At 38.7% G+C, this 25,007-nt stretch overlaps 1 protein-coding gene across 1 annotated transcript in view; it reads left to right on the top strand.

Annotated features, from left to right (window-relative positions):
- Hibadh (3-hydroxyisobutyrate dehydrogenase) overlaps positions 1 to 25,007 on the top strand; it is a 95,886-nt gene that overhangs the window by 17,934 nt on the left and 52,945 nt on the right. Inside the window, exon 4 of the mRNA XM_005085868.4 lies at positions 1,611 to 1,732. Coding sequence (XP_005085925.1) covers positions 1,611 to 1,732 — 122 coding nt within the window. The remainder of the gene's footprint in view (positions 1 to 1,610; positions 1,733 to 25,007) is intronic.

Raw genomic sequence — 25,007 nt, 5'->3', positions numbered from 1 at the left:
CTGCTTCCCAAGTTATGGGATCAAAGGCTCACATCACCATTCCTGGCTCTAGTGTCTTTTCTTTATTTTTTTGTTTTTGTTTTTGTTTTTGTTTTTTCGAGACAGGGTTTCTCTGTGGCTTTGGAGGCTGTCCTGGAACTCCCTTGGTAGTCCAGGCTGGTCTCGAACTTACAGTGATCCGCCTGCCTCTGCCTCCCGAGTGCTGGGATTAAAGGCGTGCGCCACCAACGCCTGGCCCTAGTGTCTTTTCTTTAAAACAGTGATTTTTCCAAATTTTCTTTTTTAATATTTCTACTTACTGAGTTCTGATTTTCCAGTCTTGACTGTGTATCCCTGGGTGAGTAGACAGACCTACAGGGAGAAACTGAGGAAACTGACAGCTACTGAGATGGTTTTGGGTAGAGCCCTTGCTGAGCAAATTGACTCCACAGAGTTGTCCTCTGATCTCCATATGCACAGCTACACACACATCATACACATACACTAATAATAAATAAGAACTTTGGGAAATTTGCATATAATTATTAGTTATTATCCTTGATCTCTTTATTTTTCTTTTATATACTTTTGAGACAGGATCTCACTGAATTGCTTAGGTTGGCCTTGAACTCACATTGTATCTCAAGCAGATATTGAACTCCTACTTCAAAGCAGATATTGAACTCCTACTTAAGTTCCTTGAGTAGTTAAAATTTTAGGCCTGGACCACTAAGACCAGGTAGCTAAAGTATAATGTAGGTCAGAGTTTCCTAGCAACTAGAATAAGTACTGCCATCTAGATATAAGGGAACTGTTTCAGGTACATGTCCTGAACTCATAGCATAAACAGAAATCTTTTACTGTAAGGATGATAAAAGTTTATGTAAGATATCTGGGATCCTGTTTCCATCTTAACCAACATATGCATTTTAATTTGCCACAAAACCCAAGAATGTTCTAGATTCAGCCCTTTATTTCCATTTCTGCCTGTTTAATATTTTGTGTTTTTAAAAGGTTTCCATTAGGACAGGAAATAAGTTGATAGGATGATAGGGTGGATCTCGGAGGAGTTGGAGGAGGGGGTAAATATGATCAAAATACATTATTTGAAATTCTCAATTAAAAATACTATTTTAAATGTTTCCATTATTAAAAGAATATGCTTTCATGAAGCAAATAGCTATATTTCAGTTGTTTGTTTTTATTATTAGTGAAAATGATATGGATTTGGAAAGTTTGCTGTACAGCTTACTAAAGATGTAAGTTTTTTAAGACCCAGTGATTCTATTAAAAAATCCTGTTAAATGCCCCTTTAAAGTTGATAGGTTTTAAAAATTGCTTAGATATTAGCTTCACTTGTTAGCATGGCTGGTGTGTTTCACCAATACCAGAATTTACCAATTACTGTATTAGATTTTTATTTTGTTATTGCTTTTCTGAATGAATATGGGTTTACTTTGAACTGAGATTGATCTGGAACATGAGTAAATATGAGATTTTTCAACTATCTCAATGCTAAGCCAGAAGCTTTCTTGTTGGTCCAGCTGTTTTTAGTTGATTCTGATTGTATAGTTAGTTGCATGAAGTATGTATGCAGAGTTGTAAACTTGAATATTTTTACTTCTATTTAGAAAAGTGAAGAAAGGCTCATTATTAATAGATTCCAGTACTATTGATCCTTCAGTTTCAAAACAATTGGCGAAAGAAGTAGAGAAAATGGGAGCTGTTTTCATGGATGCTCCTGTTTCTGGTGGTAAGTGCTATCAAAAATACACAAACACCTATTTCTGCTTGTCAAGAGTAGCAAGCATTCTTGGTTTTGTGCCATCCAAGGTATTTACAGTTGGTTTTAGATCTGTAAAGATTCATCATCTCCCATTAAAATAAGAACAAAATAAAAGTGGCATGATATTTAGTGCTCTCTTGATACAACACTGCTAAGTTTCCTGTAAATTCGTGTAAAAGCTACACATTTTGGGGGTTGAGTTATTATGTGATAAAGGTAGATCACTTCCTGGAAGCTTAGGAAATGGCTCAGGAAATAATTAGTTTGGGGCGGGGACTGTCATTCAGTTGTTGAGTGCTTGCCTAGCATACAGTGGGTTTGATCCCCAGTACCATGTACCTACATGTGCTGGCGCATGTCTGTAATCCCAGCACTTGGTTGGCAGAGGCAAGAGAATCAGGAGTTGAAGGTCATCCTTCACTACATAGGGGGGTTTGAGGCCAACCTGGAAAATGTGATTGTCCAGCTTGACTGACTCTACTGTTCAAGAAATTGAAGAAGTGATTTAAAAAAGAAGGGGGGGGGGGGGGAGAACAAAACAAAACTGTCTGATCCCTCAAGGTAAGCATGAGGTCCAGGTGGATTTACAGGTGACTGTTACTAAAATATAAGGCAAAGATCATCAAAATTTCATGTAAATGTTTCCAGACAGTAGACAATAAGGAAATACTTCCCAACTCATTCTGTAAGGAAGACCTTGTAATTCTCTTACTTAAAGCAAACAGAATCAGCAGGGAGAATGAGAATGATAGGTGAATTTCAGTCAGGACATAGAAGTTCAACCTTTAAAAACATAATTAGCAGATCAAGTCCAACCATAAATAAGAGAAACCAAGCATTACAAGTTCTATGTTGCCTGTATGTAGAGATAGCTTAATATTAGAAAGTCAGTAATTGAAATTCACTGTGGGTAACATGCATAAAAGTTAAATGAAAATCTTTGTAGAAGCGAAGGACCCACTAATAAAATTCTTAAAACTTAATTTTGTATCAAATAGAAACAGGACTAGGTGTGTGAGGCTGGCAGACATGTGGGGATGGTAAGAGTATGGGATGGCAGATGTGTAGGGAGAGCAGGATTGCCAGTTTGGAAGGATCGTGGGGAGGGTAGGGTTGTGGGTATGGATTTCTGTCATTTCCAAAAAAATGTAATAAGTGCTTTTTGTGTATGTTTGTGCTTCTCCATGTGTAAAGATAAGTATACATTTGTAGCAGTAGGCAACAACAACTTTTGTTCCAATTATATTAAGCGTGACTTTGGATTTTTAAAAATAAAAAGTAAAATATAATTTAAGTCAACTTTTATTTTTTGTAAACTAATGGTTTTTCTATAAAAACATTAGATTCCAAATTTATTTCTTTTTGTTATTTTGTTTATTTGTAATTGGGTCTTATGTATTAGCCCAGGGTGGCCTTGATTTCCCTGTCTCTACCTTCCAAGCTGGTATTATACACACTTACTATCATGTTCATCTTCGAGTCATTTTTGAGTGTAGGTGAAGGAATAAATAATTGTTAGCTTTTCTTGTTACAATGAATTAGTTACATAAGATTTAAGTATAAAGATTTGCAGTAATACTTAGACACTTCAAAAAATTAAAATTTATTACTAGTATGTGTTTATGATGTATGTGTGGGGAGGTCAGGAGATGACTTTGTGGAGTTGGTTCTCCCCTTCCATATTCTAGTGAATTCCAGGGATCAAATCATGTTGTCAAGCTGTGTGACAGATGCTTTACTCACTGAGCCATTTCTTGGGCCTAGTATTTTTAAAAGTGTGCAGTATATGTGGTGTGTGTATGCAGGTTAGTATAAATGTGAGTATGTGAGCGTGTGCACAGATGGAGACCCTGGGCTGCTTTTGGGTGTCTTTGTTGGTGGCTCATGACCTTCACTGAGGTAAGTCTCTCCCTTGAGCCCAGAGCTCACTGATACAGTTGCTCTAGTTATCCAGGATGCCCTGTTTCTGTCTTCTAAGTGCTAGGATTACAGGTGAGCTGCCATGGTCACCTGGTGTTTATGTGGGGGTGCTGAGGACCTGAACTCTGGTCGTCATGCTTGCACAGCAAGGGCTATGCACCAAGCTATCCCCCCAGTCTGATTCAGGCATGTTGATTGTAAAATACTAACAATGTTGGGACTGTGAATTAAATTTAAAATTGAGCAATTCTTTCTTTGAATGGGATAATAGGCAAGTTCTTATTGAGGATTTTCCTCTCTCTTCTTCCCATGATGTTACAGTAACACTGGGGTTAGAGATGCCTGCTGGTTTGTATGGCCTTTTCTGGATCCATCAATAACAAAATCACATGCTGAAGAAAATAGTCAACAGGGTTATCCTATAGGATGGGAAAAAAGAGCTGCACATTATCTGACTCAATACTGAAAATGCAACCTGATTAAAAAGTGAGTAATGGCCCCATACCAGTCAGTGTTGCTGTAAAATAAGCCGCACACTTGATGAGGGGATAGGTAACTATTGTGGAAGGTACTTACAAGAGAAACTGGCAGCCCAGGTGAGTCAGCAGCTGTCTCATACCGGACCAGAAGCCCGAAAGAGAACCTGCATCTCTCCTGCACAGCCTTTTATTACCACATTTGTAGGCGCCTCTAGCCATGCCCAAAGTGGGCATGGTCAGTGGCACAGGTATTTAAAATCCCTCCTTACAATTCCCCTCTTAATCTAAAGAAGATATTTAAACTTAAAACTAAATTGTGTCAATATACAAAATATCTCAAACATATGTAATGCATATATACATAGAAGATGAGAAGGGTATTTATACATGGAAAGAAGACTTTACACGGTATGATGAATTGTAATAAACAAATTATAAATTACCAGAAGATAATCTACCTATATCCCATCCTAAGCATATCTATTCCATCTTAACCCAAGCTTTTTTTTTTTTTTTTTTTTTTTGAGACAGGGTTTCTCTGTATTGTTTTGGAGACTGTCCTGGAACTAGCTCTGTAGACCAGGCTGGCCTCGAACTCACAGAGATCCGCCTGTCTCTGCCTCCCAAGTGCTGGGATTAAAGGCATGCGCCACCAACGCCCGGCCCCAAGCTTATCTGAAAGAGATGCCCAAGTCTGAACACCTCCTTTCAATCCCAATCCTAAACAATTGAAAGCTAACTCTAAGCAGTTGTAAATTATCATGTAATGTCAACAGTAGGGAAAGGGGGCGTAGTATTTTCAGAACTACTTCCTGCTGAGATGGGACGATGACAACCTCATGGGATCCTGTAGGAAAAAAATGTTAGTGTAGTGAAATTCTTGAGTGGACTGGCTACAACATTTGTACCCAGGCTCTGGCGGGAGATGCTTGATTGAAGTTCTTGACTGGAGTTCTAATCTTGATTGAAGCTCTTGTCTGAGGCTCTGGCCAGAATGCACATATTACCGCCAGAGGAGTAAGAGGTCCGGACCCTGTGAAGACCACATGGAAATACTATTAGCAATTATGGGTTAACAATGAAGTCAGAGTTAGCTAGTAAGAAACCAAGCAAATGGTCAACAGCTTCATAATTATTATAGTGTCCTGTGTTATTTGGGGGTTCAGACAGCTCAGCAGGGCCCAGTTGGCTGGCGGGAAGACTACATGTTACAAGTCAGCACTTCTTAAAAGAGGAGCAGACACTCAACAAGGGCTTAGAGAAGCCCTGGCAGCCCAAGCATGAGGACTTGAGTTCACATCCTCAGAACCCAGGAGTTTGTATGTGGTAGTGGTGGTGGGGAGGGTATGTATGTATGTATGTATGTATGTATGTATGTATGTATGTATGTATGTATGTATGTGTGTGTGCTCGTGTGCATGTTCGGGTAGAGGCCAGAGGTTGATGTTTATATTTTTTGCTATTGCTCTCCACCTTAATTAAAAAAAACTCTTGATATTTCTGTATTTATTTATTTACTTATTTAGAGAGAATATGCATATTGAAGTTAAAAGACAACTTGGCAGAATCTGTTCTCTCCTCCCACTGTGTGGTCTCTGGAATTTAACTCATCACTATGCTTGGTGGCAAGTGCTTTACCCATTGAGACGTCCTACAGGACTCCACTTAATGTTTTTTACTGTGTGTGTGTGTGTGTGTGTGTGTGTGTGTGTGTGTGTGTGTGTGTGTGTGTGTGACTTTTATGTATGCCACACCACATGTGTAGAAGCAGAGGACAACTTGTGGAAGTCAGTTCTCTTCCACCGATAGATCCTGGGAATTGAACTCAGGTTTGGCAGCAAGCCATTTTACCCACTAAACTATCTTGCCAGCCCATCTAGCCTTACTTTTTTTTTTTTTTTTTGAGATAGTCTCTCACTGAACCTGGAGCTAATTGACTTGCTGGCTGTGCAGGCCAGCAAGCAGAATCTGCTTGCCCCTGCCTCTTTAGTGCTGGGGCTGCAGACAGGTGCCTGCTTTTACATGGACCTGGGAACCAGCCCAGGTCCTTATGCTCATGCAGTAACCACTTTGCTGATTGAGCTGTCCCCTTAACCTGAAATAGTCTTTTTATGAAGCAATGTTTAAGTCCTAATACAACAGTGAATGCATCCGACTTTGTACTGTTATTGATGAAAAGCTTTGCATAGGGATAGTTTGTGATAATTAATTTGTTTGACACTTGATCATTATGAGATTAATTAGTATATAATAGCAGCTTATTTATATTTATATGGTTCTTGCAGTTATTTTTAGATATTTACTATGATGGATTATCTCATTATTTTATGTATAAATATGGTTTGTTGAAAGTGACTCTAAACTGAGCACACCTGTAATCTTAGGAGTAGGGAAAATGCAGCAGGAGGGATACTGTGAGACCCAGTCGGAATGGGCTACATAGTGAGAGAGACCCTGTCTCAAAAGCAACAACAAAAAGATTGTGTTCTCTCAGTTAAATAAAGGATTACTTGTGTACTACATAGGCAGGTTTAAAAATCATTATGTTTTACCCAAATAAAACGAGGGAGAAGGAATGTGGGGTAAATATAGCTCAAGAACCTGGAGTTAACCCAGTTTTATGGAATCTTTATATTCATCAGTTTTAGAATATGGAATATTTGGCCATTTGAATAAAACCTTAAATTTTTTCTTCCATTGTATCCCTTTCTTTATATCTGTCTCAGAGGCTGGAGAATGACTTTGATTATTTTCTTCTATTGTTCTTTATTATTTTATTTATTTATTTGTTTGGTGTGTGTGTGCATTTGAAGGTCAGACGATAACTTTGGGAGTTTTGGCCTCTCTTTTCACTGTGTCAAAATTCAGGTCATCAGGCTCAATGGTAGGTAGGTGCATTTACTCACTGAGCACTCTAGCTGGCCCCTTTACTTTTTGAGATGGGATCTTTCACTAAACCTGGAGCTTTCCATTTCAGCTGACCTAGTGGGCCAGCAGGTTCCGAGCAGCCACCTGTCTCTGCCTTCCCAGTGCTTGAGTTGCAGATGTCTGTTACCATGCCTGACTTTTACATGGGTGCTGGAGTTAAGAACGCCAGTTCTCATGCTTCCACTGCAAGCTCTTTACCCACTGAGCCATATGGCCACCCCCTGATATTTTGAATAAAAATGCATTTAAATAGATTTATATATGGATATAAATGTAGTACTGTACAAATACAAACTGCACTATACCATGATTGAAATTGTATAGTGTTTAAGATGCCGATGACTTCCCCCATCATCCCCTCATCACTAATATTTTGGGGAGTAACAAAGGAAGATCATTCCTTTCCTATTTTCACAAGCCATGAAGTAGCAGACTGAAGGTTTTTCCTAGGTTGGGTTTGATGACTTCCATATACCTCATCTTTATTAGAAGGAAAGCAATAGTGTCTGACTCACTTCGCTCTTGTGCGGCTGCTACCATACAGTGTCAGGGCTATTTTGAAGAGCACTTCAGCATGATCTCACCTCTTTGCTTTTTAAAAAGCTTCCAAACTGTACGTGTCCCTTTCAGATCTCATTCTGTTGTTTCTAGACATTCGTTCACTTGTTTCAGGTTTTGTTTTATTTCTTTGAGACTGTGGAGTTTTTTTTTTTGTTTTTTATCTAATTTCTTTGTTCATAAGGCGCTGGGGAAGGTAATAAGTTTAGGTAGATACTGAGTGGATAGGTACTGCCTAGTTTAAGGGAGACCTTTACTGCTTACTACACTCAAAGTTCTCGTTTTAAAAAGGCATTTTATTTTACTTTTTTGGTTTTCTGAGACAGGGTTTCTCTGTGTAACAGTCTTGGCTGTGCTGGAACTTGATTTGTAGACCAGGCTGGCCTTTAACTCACTGAGATCTGCCTGCCTCTGCCTCTGCCTCCTGAGTGCCGGGATTAAGGGCATGAGCCACCCTCGCCTGGAAAATTAATTATTTTTAATTAATAGAGTACTCGCTCATTATTATGGTCAGGGTGACATTTCAGTGTTGTTCGAGTGTCTAGTCATTCCCACGTAGTGGAGAGCATGTCAGCTAAGACACTGCTGTTCTTGCGCACTCCCCCATCCTCTTCTCTGACCACACAGCCAGCGTCCTGAATTTTACACCCCATTTACATCCTGCTTTGCTTCATAGTTGACTAAATTGAAGTTTCATTTTTTTTGTGTGATTTGAAACATTTTAGAAGTGGAATCATGAGCATCTTCTGTGAATTGCTTTGCTGCTTTCTGTCCTGTTCCTGTGTCATCCATGGTGTTAGAAGAGGCATTAGCTATCCATTCCTTTGTGAGAATTAGAAAGAGTTGCCTTCTCAGTATTGAAAAAACTGCTAGGTAAGCCAACAGCATCTGGTTTGTCTTTGAATTAAGATATCACTGCAAAGTCTAGGCTGTCCTCAGACTTGGCATCTTCTGGCTTCTGCTACCTAGTACTGGAATTACAGCATGTCCCACCACACCCTGCTCCAAAGGGACTATTTTTCAAGGAAAAAGTCACTCGTTTTTGGGCAGATGTCACCCTGCATCAGAGTTTATGGCCTGCCAAACAGTGTGATTGAATGTCAGCCTCTACTTACCTGTTTGGCTAAAGGACACATACAGTACATGCATGTCTCATTACATATAGTTCATTAATTTTAACTGCTGTGTGATAGTCAATATAAATAATCACACTCCGAGCTTTCTGCTCTGATGCATGTTTGGATTATTTCCAGGGCTTTAAAAAAATTACATGCATTTTTATACATCATGGGAGCCTGCCCTTTCAGTCTGCCCTGGAACTCGCTCTGTAGATCAGGCTGGCCGTAAAATCACAGAGATCCACCTGCCTCTGCTTCTCAAGTGCTGGGATTAAAGGCCTTTCTTCTTGGAGCATATGTTTAGTGGAAATAGAAGGAGTAACCAAATAAAGGGAATTACAGTAATTAGTACTTTTAAATAAAAGTATTGTTAGGGGAGATAGAGACTAATGAGAGGGCCCTTTTCTGTAGAGAGATGGATGCCTTTCTGAGGAAGGGACATTTTAATCAGAGATGTGCATATAGAGGCCCAGGAGAGTGGTGTGTTTCAGTCGTCAGACTTTACTGTGCAGTCTCCTATACAGTAACACTAGGGTGTTACTGGTACCTGCTTGATGAATTGAGTAATATCTTTTATTACCATTTCTCATACCAGCCTTTATTTAAGATTATTAAAGTAATGCTAACCAGGCTGTGTATTAATTAAACCATGATACCCATCTGAAGCATGTTGCGGTAATCTCTTTATCCTGTGCAAATCACACGTCTTTGTGAGGCTTGGAGTCATCAGACTGAAAGGTTCAGGCATTACGCTGGCCTGCTCTGTTACCTGGCAAGATGCACTCAGGCAGCACTCTGGCCAGCCCCAGAGTTCCATGAGAACCAGTCTGCAGGCAGGTGCAAAGGACCCCTTTAAAGGATAGACCCCACTTACTCTCTCTCTCTCTGTCTCTGTCTCTGTCTCTCTGTCTCTCTCTCTCTGTCTCTGTCTCTGTCTCTCTCTCTGTCTGTCTCTGTCTCTCTCTGTCTTTCTCTCTCTCTCTGTTCCCCCCCCCCCCCACGGGTTGGTTACCTCTCACCCCCCCTTTCCTTCCCTGTCCACCAATAAAACTCCACGTGGGATCGTTGAGTCACGGTCTGTGTCTCGTTACTGGGTAAACCTAGATATTTTAACAACACACACTACTTTGGGGATATGCACGTCTTTTGTGGGGGTGTATTTGCTGCCACAATGGTGGTCAGTTTAGTCAACTCATTTTTGGTATAGATGACAAATTTAAAATCATTGTTTATGACTAATGACCATGTTCATAAGCTGCTCCACCATCATCATTATGGTACTTAACTGTGCTTGAATAATTAAAGATAAGCTCACCTGTTGCTTAATATGTCTATAGGTTTCCTCAGAGAACTTGAGTTGAGGCAGCTTTGAAGTGGCATTTGCAATTAGTTCCAGGTTTTCTGTGCTGCCAAGCCTGATTGACACACCAAACTGTATTGTTTCACTTAGGAATTAATGTGAAAATTAAATAAATGAACTTGTGTAACAGTTCCCTACCAGGAAACCTGATTTTATATTCTTCTTGACTGGGTTATGTTTTAGTAGTTTGAGGCGTTCTTAAATTGTGAAGTAGTAAGCACAGAAACCTCTTAGGGAGTGGCCCTTGCGTGCCAGATGTGCAGGCTCTATCTCAGTGAAAGTTTCATATAGTCTCCATTTTTATTTAAAAATCACGTATGCACTCTTGGCTTTCATTATTACTGAACGGAATACCTACTGTTTTTCCACTAGATCTGTATCTAATTTATAGTAAAAGGACCACAAAACCAAGAATCATTTCTGTTTTGGCACCGGTGCTGTTATAGTAAGGGTCTGTTGGCATTTTGGTTACAGTGTTTTCTTAGAAAAGTTTACAACTTGGCAGTCTTACTTGACTTTGGGCTGAAATGTTGCTATTTCTGTTCCAAAGCAAATTCTTTTTATCAAGTTTCATGTGTCTGCTGTATTGAGGGAGAAGGATGATATAGTAGTTCTTTTCCTGATGGCTTCACATATGGCTTGGTAATGTTGTATATGATGTTGTTTATTCTTTAGAAATGTTTTTACATTTATTTACTCATTTTGTGTGAGTGTATGTTTGAATATGAATGCCACAGCCTGCAATTGGAGGTCAGAACAGCTTGGGAGAGTTGCTTCTCTTCTTCTGCTCTGTGGGTCCTGGGCATGAAACTCAGGCTTGGCAGTGAGCACTCTTACCTCTGAGCTATCTCACCTACTGGCTCATCCTTACATTTTGTTCTTAACTCAGTAAGAATTGGTGTTATGCAAGATTAATGAGTTCTAGAGATCTGCTGTTACACCACAGCAGTCATTGTTAACAATTCTGTGTTCTTTACTTAAGGATTTGTTAAAGTGGGATGCCAGAGAGGCAGCTTAGTTGTTAAGAGCTTGTTATGAAACCATGAAGACTGTAGTTCAAATCCTACCTCTAACAAGCTAGGTGTGGTCCTGTACAGTCTGGTGGACTGAGGGAGACACATGATCACTGGGGCTTGCTGGCTGCAAGAAAAATGTGAGCTCCAGGAAACCCTGTCTCAAGGAAACAAGGTGAGAAGATAGAGACGGACACTCACCACTCACCTTGGACTCTGTGCCTTCCTACCTTCCCACATGTGCATACACTACACACACAGAAATAAGCAAGTGAAAACAAGAAGAGCAAGACACACGCCGGGCAGGCCTGTAATTCTAGCACTTGGGAGGCAGAGGCAGGCGGATCTCCTGTGAGTTCGAGACCAGCTTGGTCTACAAGAGCTAGTTCTAGGAGCCTCCAAAGCCACCCTGAAAAATCAAAACCAAACAAACAAAAGAGCGAGACACGGTGGCACAGGCCTATAATTCAAGCATTTTGGAGGCAGAGATAGGAGGATCATGACTTCAAGGTCAACCTGAGCTACATGTGAGACCTTATCTCAAAAACAAAATAAAATGATTGGAAGGTAGATCTGTTCAGTGTTGCTACTGCAAACAGCAACAATGAGACATAAGGATGTGGAAACTTTGAAAGATAGATGTTTTATACATTGATAACGGTGGTAAGTTTATGGGTGTATGCTTGTGTACATGGATTTTTCTTTGGGCCACCAGCTCACAAAAAAACAAAACAAAAAACCCAAACCAAAATAAAACAAAAAACTCATAAAAACAAAAACCAAACTAAACAAAAAGTAGCATGGAGACTTACAATTAATTATGAAAGCTCAGCCTATAGTTTAGGCTTGTCCCACTTAGCTCTTATAACTGAACCCATTTATATTATTCTACTTTTTGCCCTGTGGCTTTTAACCTCTCTTCCATCTTGCACCTTCTGCTTCCTCCCTGTGTCCTCTGGTGTCTCTCTCACACCTAGATTGATTTCCTCCCTTTCTCTCTCTACCTGGAGGTCCTGCCTAACCTCTTCTGCCTAACTATTGGCCATTCAGTTCTTTATTAAACCAATCAGAAGGCACCTTGGCAAAGACACACCTTCACAGTGTGCAAAAAGATTATTTCACAACATATGCTTATTTTCATACTGATGACGCTTTATTCATTAAATATGAGTTTTGGTTTATCAGTTATCATTCAGTAAGGTTACTGTAATTTTTATTTTGAAATAAATTGGTTAAATTTTCATAGGTCTCCTTTTTTTACTCTCCTTTGAGACTGTGTTTTGCTCCTTAGTCTAGGTTGGGCTTCAGTTTGCCGCATCCTGCTTCAGACATGGCCAGAATTACAGGTGTGAGGTACCTCACCTGTCTAGGCTTCTCTCCTCCAAGAGTTACATTACTGTTGCTATGTATTTTTAAGGTTACTCTCTAATTGGAAACTCATCGTTTATTAACTGTAATGTAAAAATGTGTCATAGCATTGACTTTAGAATGAGAGACTTGAGTTATTGTCTTTAAAAATATTAGCAAAGTGTTAATACTCTCCTTGGTCAGATTTTGATTGTTTTAGTAGCTTAAATAGTTAAAATGTACTTAAGCTTTGGTAGCCAGCTCCATTTCCTTAGAAATGACTTAAGATTCATTAATGGAATACACAAAATTGAGTTAATTACATTAGTCTTTTCATCCCCTGAAATTCTTATGATCACCCTTTGTCCATTAAGTATCCTTTTTGTGGGGGTTTTCTACAGTTCACATAGGTAGTCAGAAATGTTTGTAAATACATTTCAAGAGTTTATTTGAAATGGACTCTGAAGTGGTGCCGATAAAAATCTCTTTATCTTCTTTGGCAAAGTAAGACGCCTTTGCAACAGTTGCTGTAGTCAAGAGTCCCCCTGTACATTGTTAGTAAGTTCTTAATGCAGTGAAAGAGGAGATAGGGTAATGATAGCTCTGCTAGGTTTGCATCTCCAAGAAAAGAATGGGAGAATGAGATATAGAGAGCAAAAGTGGTTCCTCAGTGTTTTCATTATTGCTGTCACTATCCATTGTTACAATAGTCACTGTTACTGGTGGTCTATTTTCTTTCTATATACTTATTCTCTCATTTTGGGACTCCTTCCTCTCTACATCTAGAGGCCACATTTTAATTGCACTGTAATTTTCAGTTGAAAACTCACTCATTACAAAGGTTGTTCCTGGCAGGCCCTTGCCTGTGCTGGAGGGGCACTATGTTCTCTTCACATTTCTATGCAGGAAAGCACATCAGTAAGGCGGGGGTCCTGCCTGCAGTAATCCTAGGGTACTTTTAATGTCTTTTAATTGCCATTCAGGATGTAAGTGAGACCAGACGCAGTTGGGTCTGGTCACACAGTTAGGAGTGCCTACCTTTGTTTATGTAAAACTGAAGTACACTTACCAAATAAATCTGAAGCTGTTGCTTGTGTGTAATTTATTAATCCTTAGCATTATTGATTTCTAAACAGCATGAAATTAGTCCCCTTATGCTTTACATATCCTTATTTGTTTGATCTGGGCATAGCACTTGGGCAGAGGTGAGAGAAAAGATGGAATTAGGAATTTGATAAGAGTCTTGTAAGTACTATGAAAATAGTTATTTTTCTCCAGATATTTGATTTTATTAAAGTAATTTGGTAATGTTGGTAGATAAAAATGATACAAAGTTAGGTTTAAATTAGTCTCTTTGTATTTGCCTTACAGTTGTATCTTTTTCCTGCATCCCTTTGGGTGTTCTAGTTGGGAACATTTTAAATTTGCATGCAGATTTCATAACAGTTGTCTTCCTTCCTGCTGGGACAGGAACAGTAGTGGTCTTGCCTTCCCTTTCTTGCCTCACACGGATTTTAACCTGACTTGATGGTGGGCTGTTGTTTTGTATTTAGCTCAACTTGCCATCAAGGATATGAAAAACAGAGGGTTTTTTTCTTGTGTTCATTGGGAAATTTAAACATGGTAGTCGACATTTGTTTTGCTGCAGTACAAGCTGTTGTCATCACAATTGTTTATCCCTTGCTGCTTTGAGAGGGCATTGTTGTTAGAGAAATTTTAAAAATAAAACAGCATAAGGCCTGGCATCCAAGTAATTTTACCATTAATTAATTTCATTGCTTGTAATTCTTTTTATGTGTGGGAGTAATACTTGTTTTCAAGCAGCCAACATTATTAATGTGCTATGTCCATATAATAAGAGTAGAAAAAAGTCTTGGCAGATATTGAAATAGGTAATTGGCTTTTCTAGCCAAGACAGGTTTGTAAAACTTTCTGAAAATTAAGAAATGGGAGGAAAATATTTCTTTTTAACTAATGACATATTAACCCTTTATTTTTAGGCTATAGAAGTTTTTCATTTAGCATTCTCTTGTTATGTTAGATAAGCATCTGAAGAAAGAATAGTTTATTTCTTGTAATTGTTAAATATCTGTAAACATTCAGATTGTTGGAAGAGTTATTTTGATTCAAAATCTTGGGTAGAGATGAGAGTTTTCTAAAACTCGGATAATTTTAAGAAAGACATAAGAGCAACCATATAACTGTCTTTAAGCTTTGGAATCTGTAATAGCAAACTTTGAATCAGCATTTTGATGATATCACATGGTTTTTAATTGGGTTGGACTTTGATATTCTTATTTGTACTCATATAAAATCAAGTTTTCATGATCCAACATTTAGAACCTTGGACTCGGTTCCATTCAGAAACAGACGTTGAAGTTAACAGGAAGGAGTCCACATCTGATGCAGACGTGGGCTCCTTGGATGGCTTGAGTGGGGTGGCAGAGAGAGAGAGAGAAGGACCACAAACTTGCCAGGAGGTAAAGGCAGGCCTTGTGCCCCTCCATTTCAGCTGCTGGGTTTGTTCTGAAAACTGTAAAGTTAAACTTTTTGGAATTGTTACTATCCCAAGTGGGAATATAAACTATATTGAACAAAATTTATTTAGCTTGTTAAAAAGTCAACATAAAACTAGTTAATTAGTTTATATTATTACATCACTTCTAGTAGAGGCTCAAACTAGTACCCAGTAAGAGGAGCTGCCTCAGGTGAGCTGCCTGCTGCCCGTGTGAGCTTTAAGATAATGATGAGTTTAAATTCCCTCTTAGAGCTAAGTGAGAATAAAACTGGAGGCAATAAATATTCTTGGCCAGGGCCATTAAATGAAAAAGCTGGGAATTCTCCAGCTCTTGACTTAAATTGTTTGTTTATCAGCCGGCGCCTAGTCTGGAGTCAAGAGCTGGAGATTTCTATCTGTGACAGAACTTTGAAACTCTTGCAGGACACTTTCATTTCAGCTGAAGGTAACTTGAGTTTATAGCTTTGGCTTTAAAGATTACTAATGATTTACTCATTTCCTTACCATTTAACTGAGTGGACTTTTTCCCAGGAAGGGATCTGTGTTTATTTAGGGCTTTTGTCTGCGGAGGGATTAAAAGGCAGCCCACCAGCATTGTGAACTTGATGGTAATAAAAGGTCACCAAAACACACCATAAAAACATTCTTACCATGGAATTAATTATACAGTGTAATTTTACAAAGCAACTTGGTTACTCTAGCCTTACCCCCTCCCTAAACATTTTATTTAAAACAAAAACTTAAGTACAAAATTGATTTGTGAAAACATGTTTTGCCTCTTATGATTTAAACACTGAGAAAATTGTCATGTGCATTCATGCAGTTAATTGCTTAAAGGCCTTAAAATTCCTAAATACAAATTATTTTTCAACTGTAGGATAAGAATTCATTTGGGAAGATGGTAGAGTAGTTGAAAGAGGTAGTTGATGTTTCAAGGAATGCTCAACTTGTGGAAATGTTAAGTCCTGCTAAGAGTTCATCTGTGCCACCAGGGGGCATTGCATCCAAACCTGCTTGTAAAGAAGGAAGGATTTTAAGATGCATTAGTTTTTGTTAGAGATGATGTAAGACATTTCCTAGATTTTTGCTTTTGATGTTGGCTTAAAAATACATCTGATAGTAAGGTTAATTAAGTGTCCTCAGAGCCGAAAAGACTTCTGAGTTTTACAGATAATGTATTTTTTAGGTTGATTCTGAAAGTAAATCAAAATGAACATTTACAGATAGTTCTTTTTTTTTTTTTAGATGAATACAGTGTTTGGTTATTTATTTATTTGTTAAACTAGTCTGAACAATAGAGGAGGGATCCTGCTTGTAAAAATGCTCACAAATATTTCAAAACCCCTTTGTGCTGCAAATTAGTCCCCACCCTTAATGTACACATGTGCCATGCATGGGCATGCACACACCTGATAAAAATGTTAGCAGGCTGCACTGACAGTAATTTTAGAAAAGGATGGAGAGGCCTTTGAAAGGTGCAGTTTGGTCCTTTTCACAAGCCTAACTATGGAACTCACTAGGCTGTGCATGCTCGTGTCTTAAAAGTTGTTTTGAGAAAAGTAATTTCTTGGTTTTCCTGTATTGGTTTTCAACAAGTCTTTATAGCTTTTTGAATCAGCTCATTTTTAAAAGTGATAATGTAAAACAATAAAAAGCATTCATTATAAATTTTATAAAAATGATATATTTTCATTATAATGCATATTCATGTATTTTTATGAGCCACTAAATATAAATTAATAAATTTACCCAAAACAATTGAATTATTTAGTACAAATGTCCAGCTGGAATACATGCAGTTCCCTGTACATTCTCTTCATTTTTACTCTATGACAATGAGTACTTACTGTGCAGAGAGGTGGCTGATACTTGGCTTTGATCATTTATTAGGGTGATTTATGAAATATTCTCACTGTATACTCTTGCCTCTTCTCCGAGGCTTCTTAATGTGCAAAGCTTATAAGAAACATACATGTTTTCAAAGTAAATGCCTGACCTTCCACCTCAATGTTCCCATTTAGCAACAAAATAAAACTCTTCCCTTTCACATGGTGAATTATTAAAAGTCTTCCCTCTTTTATTACCTCTCTTATATTGTGAATTATTTGGTTTATATGTGTGTTGTACTAAAAGTAAATATATTCCATATTACTAGAGACTTTCTTTGTGTTAAAATTATAACTTCACATTTTAAAGTGGTCTAGGCCTTGATAGTTGTGACATTTGACCCTGAGTATTTTACTTTTAAACGGATACAACAGTCTGTTTCTTTGCTTTGTTGTATGCTAATATTTCTACTTACTTCACATCCAAAAGCTGCTGTGGTTCCTCTGGAGCTTATGTGTCCTGTGTTCTGGAATCGCCTCTGCTGTCTACAAATTGCTTCTTGGCTTGTCGTCAGAATTTCTTGCACAGATTTTGTGAGATTTATAGCCAACATTTAAAAAAAATCAAATTTGATACAGTCAACTGACATTATAAAAAATGTGCTTACTATACATAATTTTAATTGAAGCAGGTTTCTTGGCCCAGCATATCAGCTTTATGTATTAAGAGTAAGTAAATGTAAATCTCATGTAATAAAAAAATTGTCTACAATGACTATATTTATCTAGTTATTTCTATAGCATTAGCTGTTTTGCTGAAATTCTAGAGATTAATTTTTTTCATTAATAATAGTGGTGGGAAGAAAATCCTTTCTTGTTAGCATGTGTGTTATTTTGCATTGAAACATTTTCTTAGAGTTTTGGCTGCTCTCATTTCACTTGGAAATAGTATTGGCTCGAATGAATGTTGCCATGGGAACATCCATGTAGATATAAAAGACAAGACTGTCTAAGGCCAGAGGAGGGACACTGTAAATACTCTGGCCTAGATGATCTGCTTTCCATGTGCATTGGTGGTTATGGGTTGGGGGTGGTTAGTTCAGTTGAGATAGAAAGAAAGCAGTTTCAACTATTAAGTGTTAGAGCCATTGAGGATGGAAGGAAACATTTCAGGATTTGAAATATATTGAATTATTTTTCATTTATATACGTTGGGAGAGTTTTTGAATACTTCATTTTAAATGCTGCATTCATGAGAAATACATTCATTTGATTTAGGATAAAAATGTTTATCTCATGTTAATTTGTTAGTTTAAAAGTTGGCATTGTGGTCTTTGAAATGGCTTCAGTTATTGAAAATGCCTATCATTGTTTTTCTGGTATCTGAAATAATGAACTAGCTGGTCAGGAGACAGTTATTGTGGCTTTGAATGAAAAGATGGCATTGAGGTTTATAGAGTCTTTTTAATATTTGATTTTAAAATTAGATATTTTTAGTAATTTTTTAAAATATTAGGCAAGAAAATGACAATACTGAATGTTTAATAATAGTAAAAGCAAAAATAAAACAAGAAATGATAGCAGTAAAATCAAGCACTAAATAGATTTAGATTCTTTAGAAATATAGGATAATTAGGTGTCATTGCTAGGAAAGATGATTAGAGATCAACTAATTTTAAGTATATGCAAGGTCACATTTTAGCTAGACTATTAAGTTACAGATAGCAAGGAGCTGTGCTGATGTGGTGAGTTAGTGTGGTAAAAAGATCATAATCACTGCACTTGTAACATTGGATTCTAGTCATCAAATACATTAGGGGATAAAAAAAGACAGAAATTATTTAAACTTACCTTTTAATCCATCCAGAGAAAAGTAAAGCTGTCATGATAATAAGCATCCAGAAGTTTTAAAATTAAAATGAGTAATTTAAAGGATTGTGAGGGTGCTCTTGCTTGGGAGAAGGAGGGCTAAAATGACCAAAACTGCCTGGCTGGGCCTGGCGGTGTCTGATGTCAATTAACCAGCAGTGGGAAGTGATTGTTTTCAAGACCACATAAACAATGCTGGGATCTTTGTGTTGTAGGGTGTTGGGATGGGTCTTTGAGAAGTGAATTGGGATGCAGAAAATTAACCAGTGGATTTTTTGGCATGTAAGAAAACATTAGGAATAAGAGTAAAAATGAGAAGACTTGCAAATTAAATTGGCCAAGTGGTATGAAAGACTTTAGCCTTTGTGAGTTCTGCAACTAAGATACCTTACTTTTATTTTTGACAGCATCTCAAAAGAGATCAGTCTGCCTGTGTCTCCGGAGCTCCTGAGGTCAAAGGTGTACAATCATAGCGCTTAGCCAAAGATACCCGTTTTGTCTGTCTGTCTGTCTGTCTGTCTGTCTGTCTGTCTTGTGTAATAGCTTTGGCTGTTCTGGAACTCACTCTGTAGACCAGGCTGGCATTGAACTCAAGAGATCTGCCTGCTCTGCCTCCAGAGTGCTGGGATTAAAGGTGTGCATAGTCTAAGACTTATTTCACGTGCTTAATTATCCTAATGAGCCTGGTTTTGTGACTCAGAGATTTTCTTTGAATTTTGGCAGCAGTTTGGAATGAAGAGCAAGGAGGCCTTTCTTCAGCTTGTGTTGTATGTTCAAAGGCGGAAACAAACCAGTAACAGTCCTGCAGCTTGGAGCACTAAAGAGCCTGCTATGAGTCCCCAGGCTGTTTTGGAAATAACATATGCAGATATTTCATTCTAGACTTTTCTGTTTACAATATACCACGTTATTTCCAGAAATGTTTATTATATGGATTGCTATGGAAGAAAAAGATGAGAGAAGATAAACAAAGAATTTCTGGAGGAAAAGCCTTTCTTTTGTGTGAGCACATGTATGTATGCTAGAGTGTTTGCTAGTGCACATGCATTCATGTGTGTCTTCATGCATGTCAGGAGTCCATTGCTGTTCATCTTACTCTCTGGGGCTTGGCTCTCTCAGTCAAACTAAGAACTCACTGATTTGGCAAGTCTGGCTAACCAGCTTGCTCTGGGGATCATCTGTCTCCACCTTCCAGGCTTAGAATTACAGGCAGGCTGCCAAGCCTACTCATCATTTATATAGAGTCTGAAGATCCAAACTCTGGTCTACACAGTTGCTTGGCAAGTGTTTTTACTGTGAGCCATCCTGCCAGCCCCCAAATACTTAGAGATGAATATGTTCTGACTCTGATTCCTAGGGTGATAGTCCAAGGAAATCATGATTATTACTGAATAGAAAGTTACACATTTAGTAGTGATGAGACTTGAAGTCCCGTGAAGACTATTGTATGGCTTTGCTCTTTCTTGTTGGTTGGATTGTAAGGGTGTTTTAGTGTGATGGTTCTCAACCTGTGGGTTGCAATCCTGTTGGGGGTGGTCAGACTACCCTTTCAGAGGAGTCACCTAAGACCATCTATATATCAGGTATTTACATTACAATTTATAAAAGTAGCAAAATTACAGTTATGAAGTAGCACCAAAAATAATGTTGTGGTTGAGGCCACCACAACATGTGGAGCTGTATTAGGAAGGTTGAGAACTACTGCTTCAGTGGGTTCTGTGGTTATAGGAACACCAAAGACAAAATTTGCATCAATGATGTATATTATCTTTTCTTGTCAGAATACCCATGATAGCAAATTCATGGGACAGGAAGGGGCAATTCTTCATGCATCAGTAGCACCCACAACTCCAAACTGTGCTCTCTGGCCTCCTCAGACACCTACACACATGTAGTACATGGAAACTCCTGTGGCATGCACATAAATAAATAGAATAAATGCGTCTGTTTAAAATGTGATTTTTTGTTGTTGCTTTTTGAGAGGGTACAATTTAAAGAAAGTTATGATTTTCCAGAAGGTGTGTTGGTGTGAACCTAGGATGGTATTTCAAGGAAGGGAAGATGATGTGGGAAAACTAGCGATATAGTGAAAGAAGTGAAGAATGCAGTAGAACTCTGTTCTTACTGAATAAAGGAGAAAGTTGGGGAGCCTGGAGTATTATATGAACACGCCTTTGTATGGTACTCGCTTTCTGAAGAACTCTCTAGTTATTCCTTCTCAGTGATGTTCTACAGGGATGGACAGGATCAAGTAAATGTCCCCTTAAGGTCTTCTGCGCTAAACCTTTATCTGGCAGAGATGATGCTGTTACATCTGGATTGTCTTGACTGTGCTGGGGCAGACTTTCTGCTTTGCTTTTCGGTATTCAGTGGATGCGTCATTTCTGAAGTGAAATGGCGCTAAAGCTGTGGGAACAAAGCCCTGGTTTCCTGTCTTTGTTGGTATTTGTGGGATCCTAATCTCCTAAGCGTCTTGGGACGTAGATCTGTGCATCTCAACCAGGAGTGGTAGTTTTTATGGTGAGGAAGAGGGGAAAAGATAGTATTGAAGCAATTCCTGTCTAGGTCTGCAAAGAGCAGATTGCATTTGGCTGTCAGTGGTGTTAAGTTTATGGCCCCTTTTTGGGAAAGTGCTATTAGGGCTTTGGAGACCTTTATCTTCCTCTGTTCTGCTGTAGCAGATGAACTGTTCTCTTGTGGGTTTGCTAGGTATGATAAATGCTGTACTAAAACTCCCAGGGTGGAAGTTGGATCTGAAAGGATTACTTTTTGTTTCCTGAAAATGGAGTCACAGTATTCAGATTATCCACCAAGCCCTTCGTCAGATTAGCATGTCTAGTTTCCTTTAAAATAGGGATGCAGACCACTAATGACATACCAGTTTTGTCTGAAGCTGTATCAGTGGTAGAGATGATGAGACCTTTTCCACCTGAACTACCAGGGAGAAATGTCTAGATAATGAAGGACCATCCTTATTTTATCAAAGAAGGAGGAAAAGCAGAAAGTCTGATTGGCCCAGGGACAAAATGTTGAGGTCCTTGATTAACACAGCATAGCTATTCTTAGTTGTATTCTCCCAAGATATTTCTCTGTAATCCTTTCTTATGTACTAGGATATGCTTCCCTGTCTGTCTTTGTTGTTTAGTTCTGCTTAGTCTGACTAGTGGTGTTTTAAGGTAATTGTACACTTTTGTAGCTTTTATGCAGTCCTGGCTTGTCAGTGTTGGTTGTAGATGTTAGCGTTTACCTAGCTATTGGATTGAAATACATTTCTGATTGAATTCTTCTAACAAATAAACATGTTAGTAAAAACAGGTTAAGAGATATCATCAAGTTACGTGGTATTTGAAGACAGTGTTTTCTTCTTTCTTGGTTAGTTCATACTTCAGATGCTTTGATACAGGTGAAGGCAAATTTATAAGCTCAGTTGGATATATGGGGTAATTTGTAAATTATTCTCACATTTCATTTATGTGTATTAGTATTTCCTTTTCTTTACAGAGGCAATCAAAAATTGATGTCCCTGGCTCTGGAACTCTCTCTTCAAACTTCTTTATATTTTATGTTCTAGTTTTTATATAGTCCTGGTAATGAATAACAATATAAGAAAGATAATAACTTTTGGGTGATGTGTTCCTGCCTTTAATCCCAGCACCCAGAGGGCAAAGACAGGTGGATCTCTGAGTTTGAGGCCAGCCTGGTCTACAGAGTGAGTCCCAGATAGCTAGGACTACACAGAGAACCCCCCCCCCAATAGCATTCACACTCTTTTGTTGTTTTGGGTAGCTGGTTTTTCCAGTGCTGATGATGTAATCCGAGTTCATGCACATGCTGGGCAAGTTCACATCGTACTTAGTTATTACCTCTATCCCTTGACTTTTTCAGATTGGGTATCATTATATATCCCAAGCTGCCCTGGAAGTTAAATTAATTAGTAGACATGCTTAGCATGCCCAAAGCCTTGGGTTCAGTCGGTCTGAAACAGAGAAGAGAGAGAATGATAGGTGGTTTTGGTGGTGTCTGGAGTCCACTCAGGTCTTTGACTGGGCTTATAGCTCTAGAGATACAGCATGCAGAGGCATCTGCCCAGTAGATTCCGGCAGTTTCCCTCAGAGTGTTGTAGCTCCTTAAGCTGTTGGAAGATTAGTGACTTCCAGCACCATGGAGCTTTTTTACAGGGATGTCAGGAGGCCTGCTGCATTTTTTGGACTCAATAACAATCATTTTCCCATCCTTTTTTCTGTATGATTTCCATTTCATTTGTATGTTTTACTTTTAAGATACCTCATTTTCTCCCTCTGCCAGATCTTGATCCAATACTGGTGAATTGGAGAGATCTGTGTTCTCTCTTCAGTACTATAGTGTAGGTAGAGATCTCACATACCCACAGCACTGACCATGCCCGCTTGGGTGTGGTCACAGATATGTGGGGGGAGGCAGAGATAAAGGTCAAAGGAGGAGGGGTTATGTGTTTTTGGGGTTGCCGTCGAGGTCGGAGACCAGCAGAGCGCTGACCTCAGTTCTCGGCTTCTCATGTAAGTGACTTCTCTATCTCTAAAAAAGTATCTACGACTTCCCTTCCCGGTACACTTGGTGTGGCTCGATATCCCTCATCACCAGTCCACATGTTTATGCCATCTTTGAAAAAACCTAAAAATCCTATTTGAAAGTAAAGGTATTCATTATAAACATGACGTCGTGGCCATGGGTTTTCTTAATGTTTACTTTTTAATTTTTCCTCTTTGCTTGTGTTTTTCTTTTTTAAATGTAATGAAGAATCCCTACCTGTGTTCTGCAAGCTTCTGGGTTAGTAGGTACAGTCCTTTTTGTGAAGCCTTGGATTCAAACTCGGCATCACATAAACGTGGCATACATGGAATGGAGACAGGGATCAGTAGTTCATCCTCCACTCGTACCAGCTTTGAGGCCAACCGGGATTACCAAAAAACCAAATTGTTTCTCTGTGTTGTATTGAAGATTGCCTTATGTACACCTTTTAAAAAGGAAGTTGGATTCTGTTTTAAAAATCACCTTTCTATTTAATGTCTTTTATTATGTAGTAAATTTGCTTTATCATTTTCAATACTACTAAGTATCTTATTATATGAACAGTCTTACTGTTGCAAAAGTAACTCTGAATATTCATGAGCATAGATCTTTCCATGTGTTTTTCTTTAAAAATGGAATTGTCAGGTCAAAGGATATATGTATTGTATTTAAATTGATTAATGTGTTGGTGGTTTTTGAGTGTAGTGCAGGGTGGCCTGGAACTGCTTTTGCAGATCAGTTTGACCCTGAACTTGAGGTCCTCCCGCCTGTTTTCTTGCGTGCTGGAACTGTGGCATGTGCTGCCACAGCTAGCAGGGTATCTGTATTTTGGATTTGGTAGAGATTGCCAGGTGTTTCAGCAGTCTATACACAAGTGGTGTGGGGAGTGATCTGAGTTGAATGTGCTCCTCAGATTTCATGTGCTGGGAAAATCATTCCGGTGCTGTAGTGTGGGGAGGCTGGAGCCTTGGGTAGGATGTTTGGGTTGTTGAGGGCACTGCACTCAGAAATTAGTTAGTGCCCTTATGAAAGGGTCTGACCCAGGGAGTTTGGTCTCCTTCTGCCTTTCAACTTCCTGCCTTGTTAAGGATGGCATGACATTCTTTCCCTCTATAGGATGTAGAGATCTGTCCATTACTAACCACAAACCTGCTGGTGTTTCATCTTAAATTTTCTGTCCTTCAAAACAATCTGAGAAAACTTTTTTCCCTGTATAAATAATGCCATCTCATAATTTGTTAACACAAAGCAGTAGGGAGTATTTGTTCAAAATTGAAAACTATGTTCACATTTCTAATCCGAGAGATTAAAAAATTATATGATTTGGCATTTTAAGAATGTTTATCAGTGAGGGTGGGGCTCTGTGGGTAAGAGTGTGCAGGGATGAAGACCTGAGTTTGAATGTCCAGCACATACATTTTAAAAAGCCCTATGTGGCTGTATGTTTCTGTAACCTCAGCATTAGCAGGCAGACAGGGATAGGTGGGTCCTGGAAACTAGCCTGGCCCAAACAGCAGACTTCATTCCCCAAGGCAGTAAGAATGAGAGACTCTATGATGTCCTTTTCTCACCTCTGCACGTATGTGTGTGCTTGTACATCCAGTACGCATGCACCACACACATAAACACACATAGAATACATAACTAGGAAAAAATGTGTGTTATTATTGTAAGCTTTGTTTGTATTTTTATTTTTCAGTGATTGTGGTTTTCTATGTTTTGCTGTTAGGTTCAATTTTCAGTGTGTCAGGAGGCGTT

Source organism: Mesocricetus auratus, unplaced genomic scaffold, assembly GCF_017639785.1.
Source record: "Mesocricetus auratus isolate SY011 unplaced genomic scaffold, BCM_Maur_2.0 Super-Scaffold_100676, whole genome shotgun sequence".
Lineage (NCBI taxonomy): Eukaryota > Metazoa > Chordata > Mammalia > Rodentia > Cricetidae > Mesocricetus > Mesocricetus auratus.
This window is presented reverse-complemented; position numbering and strand designations above follow the sequence as displayed.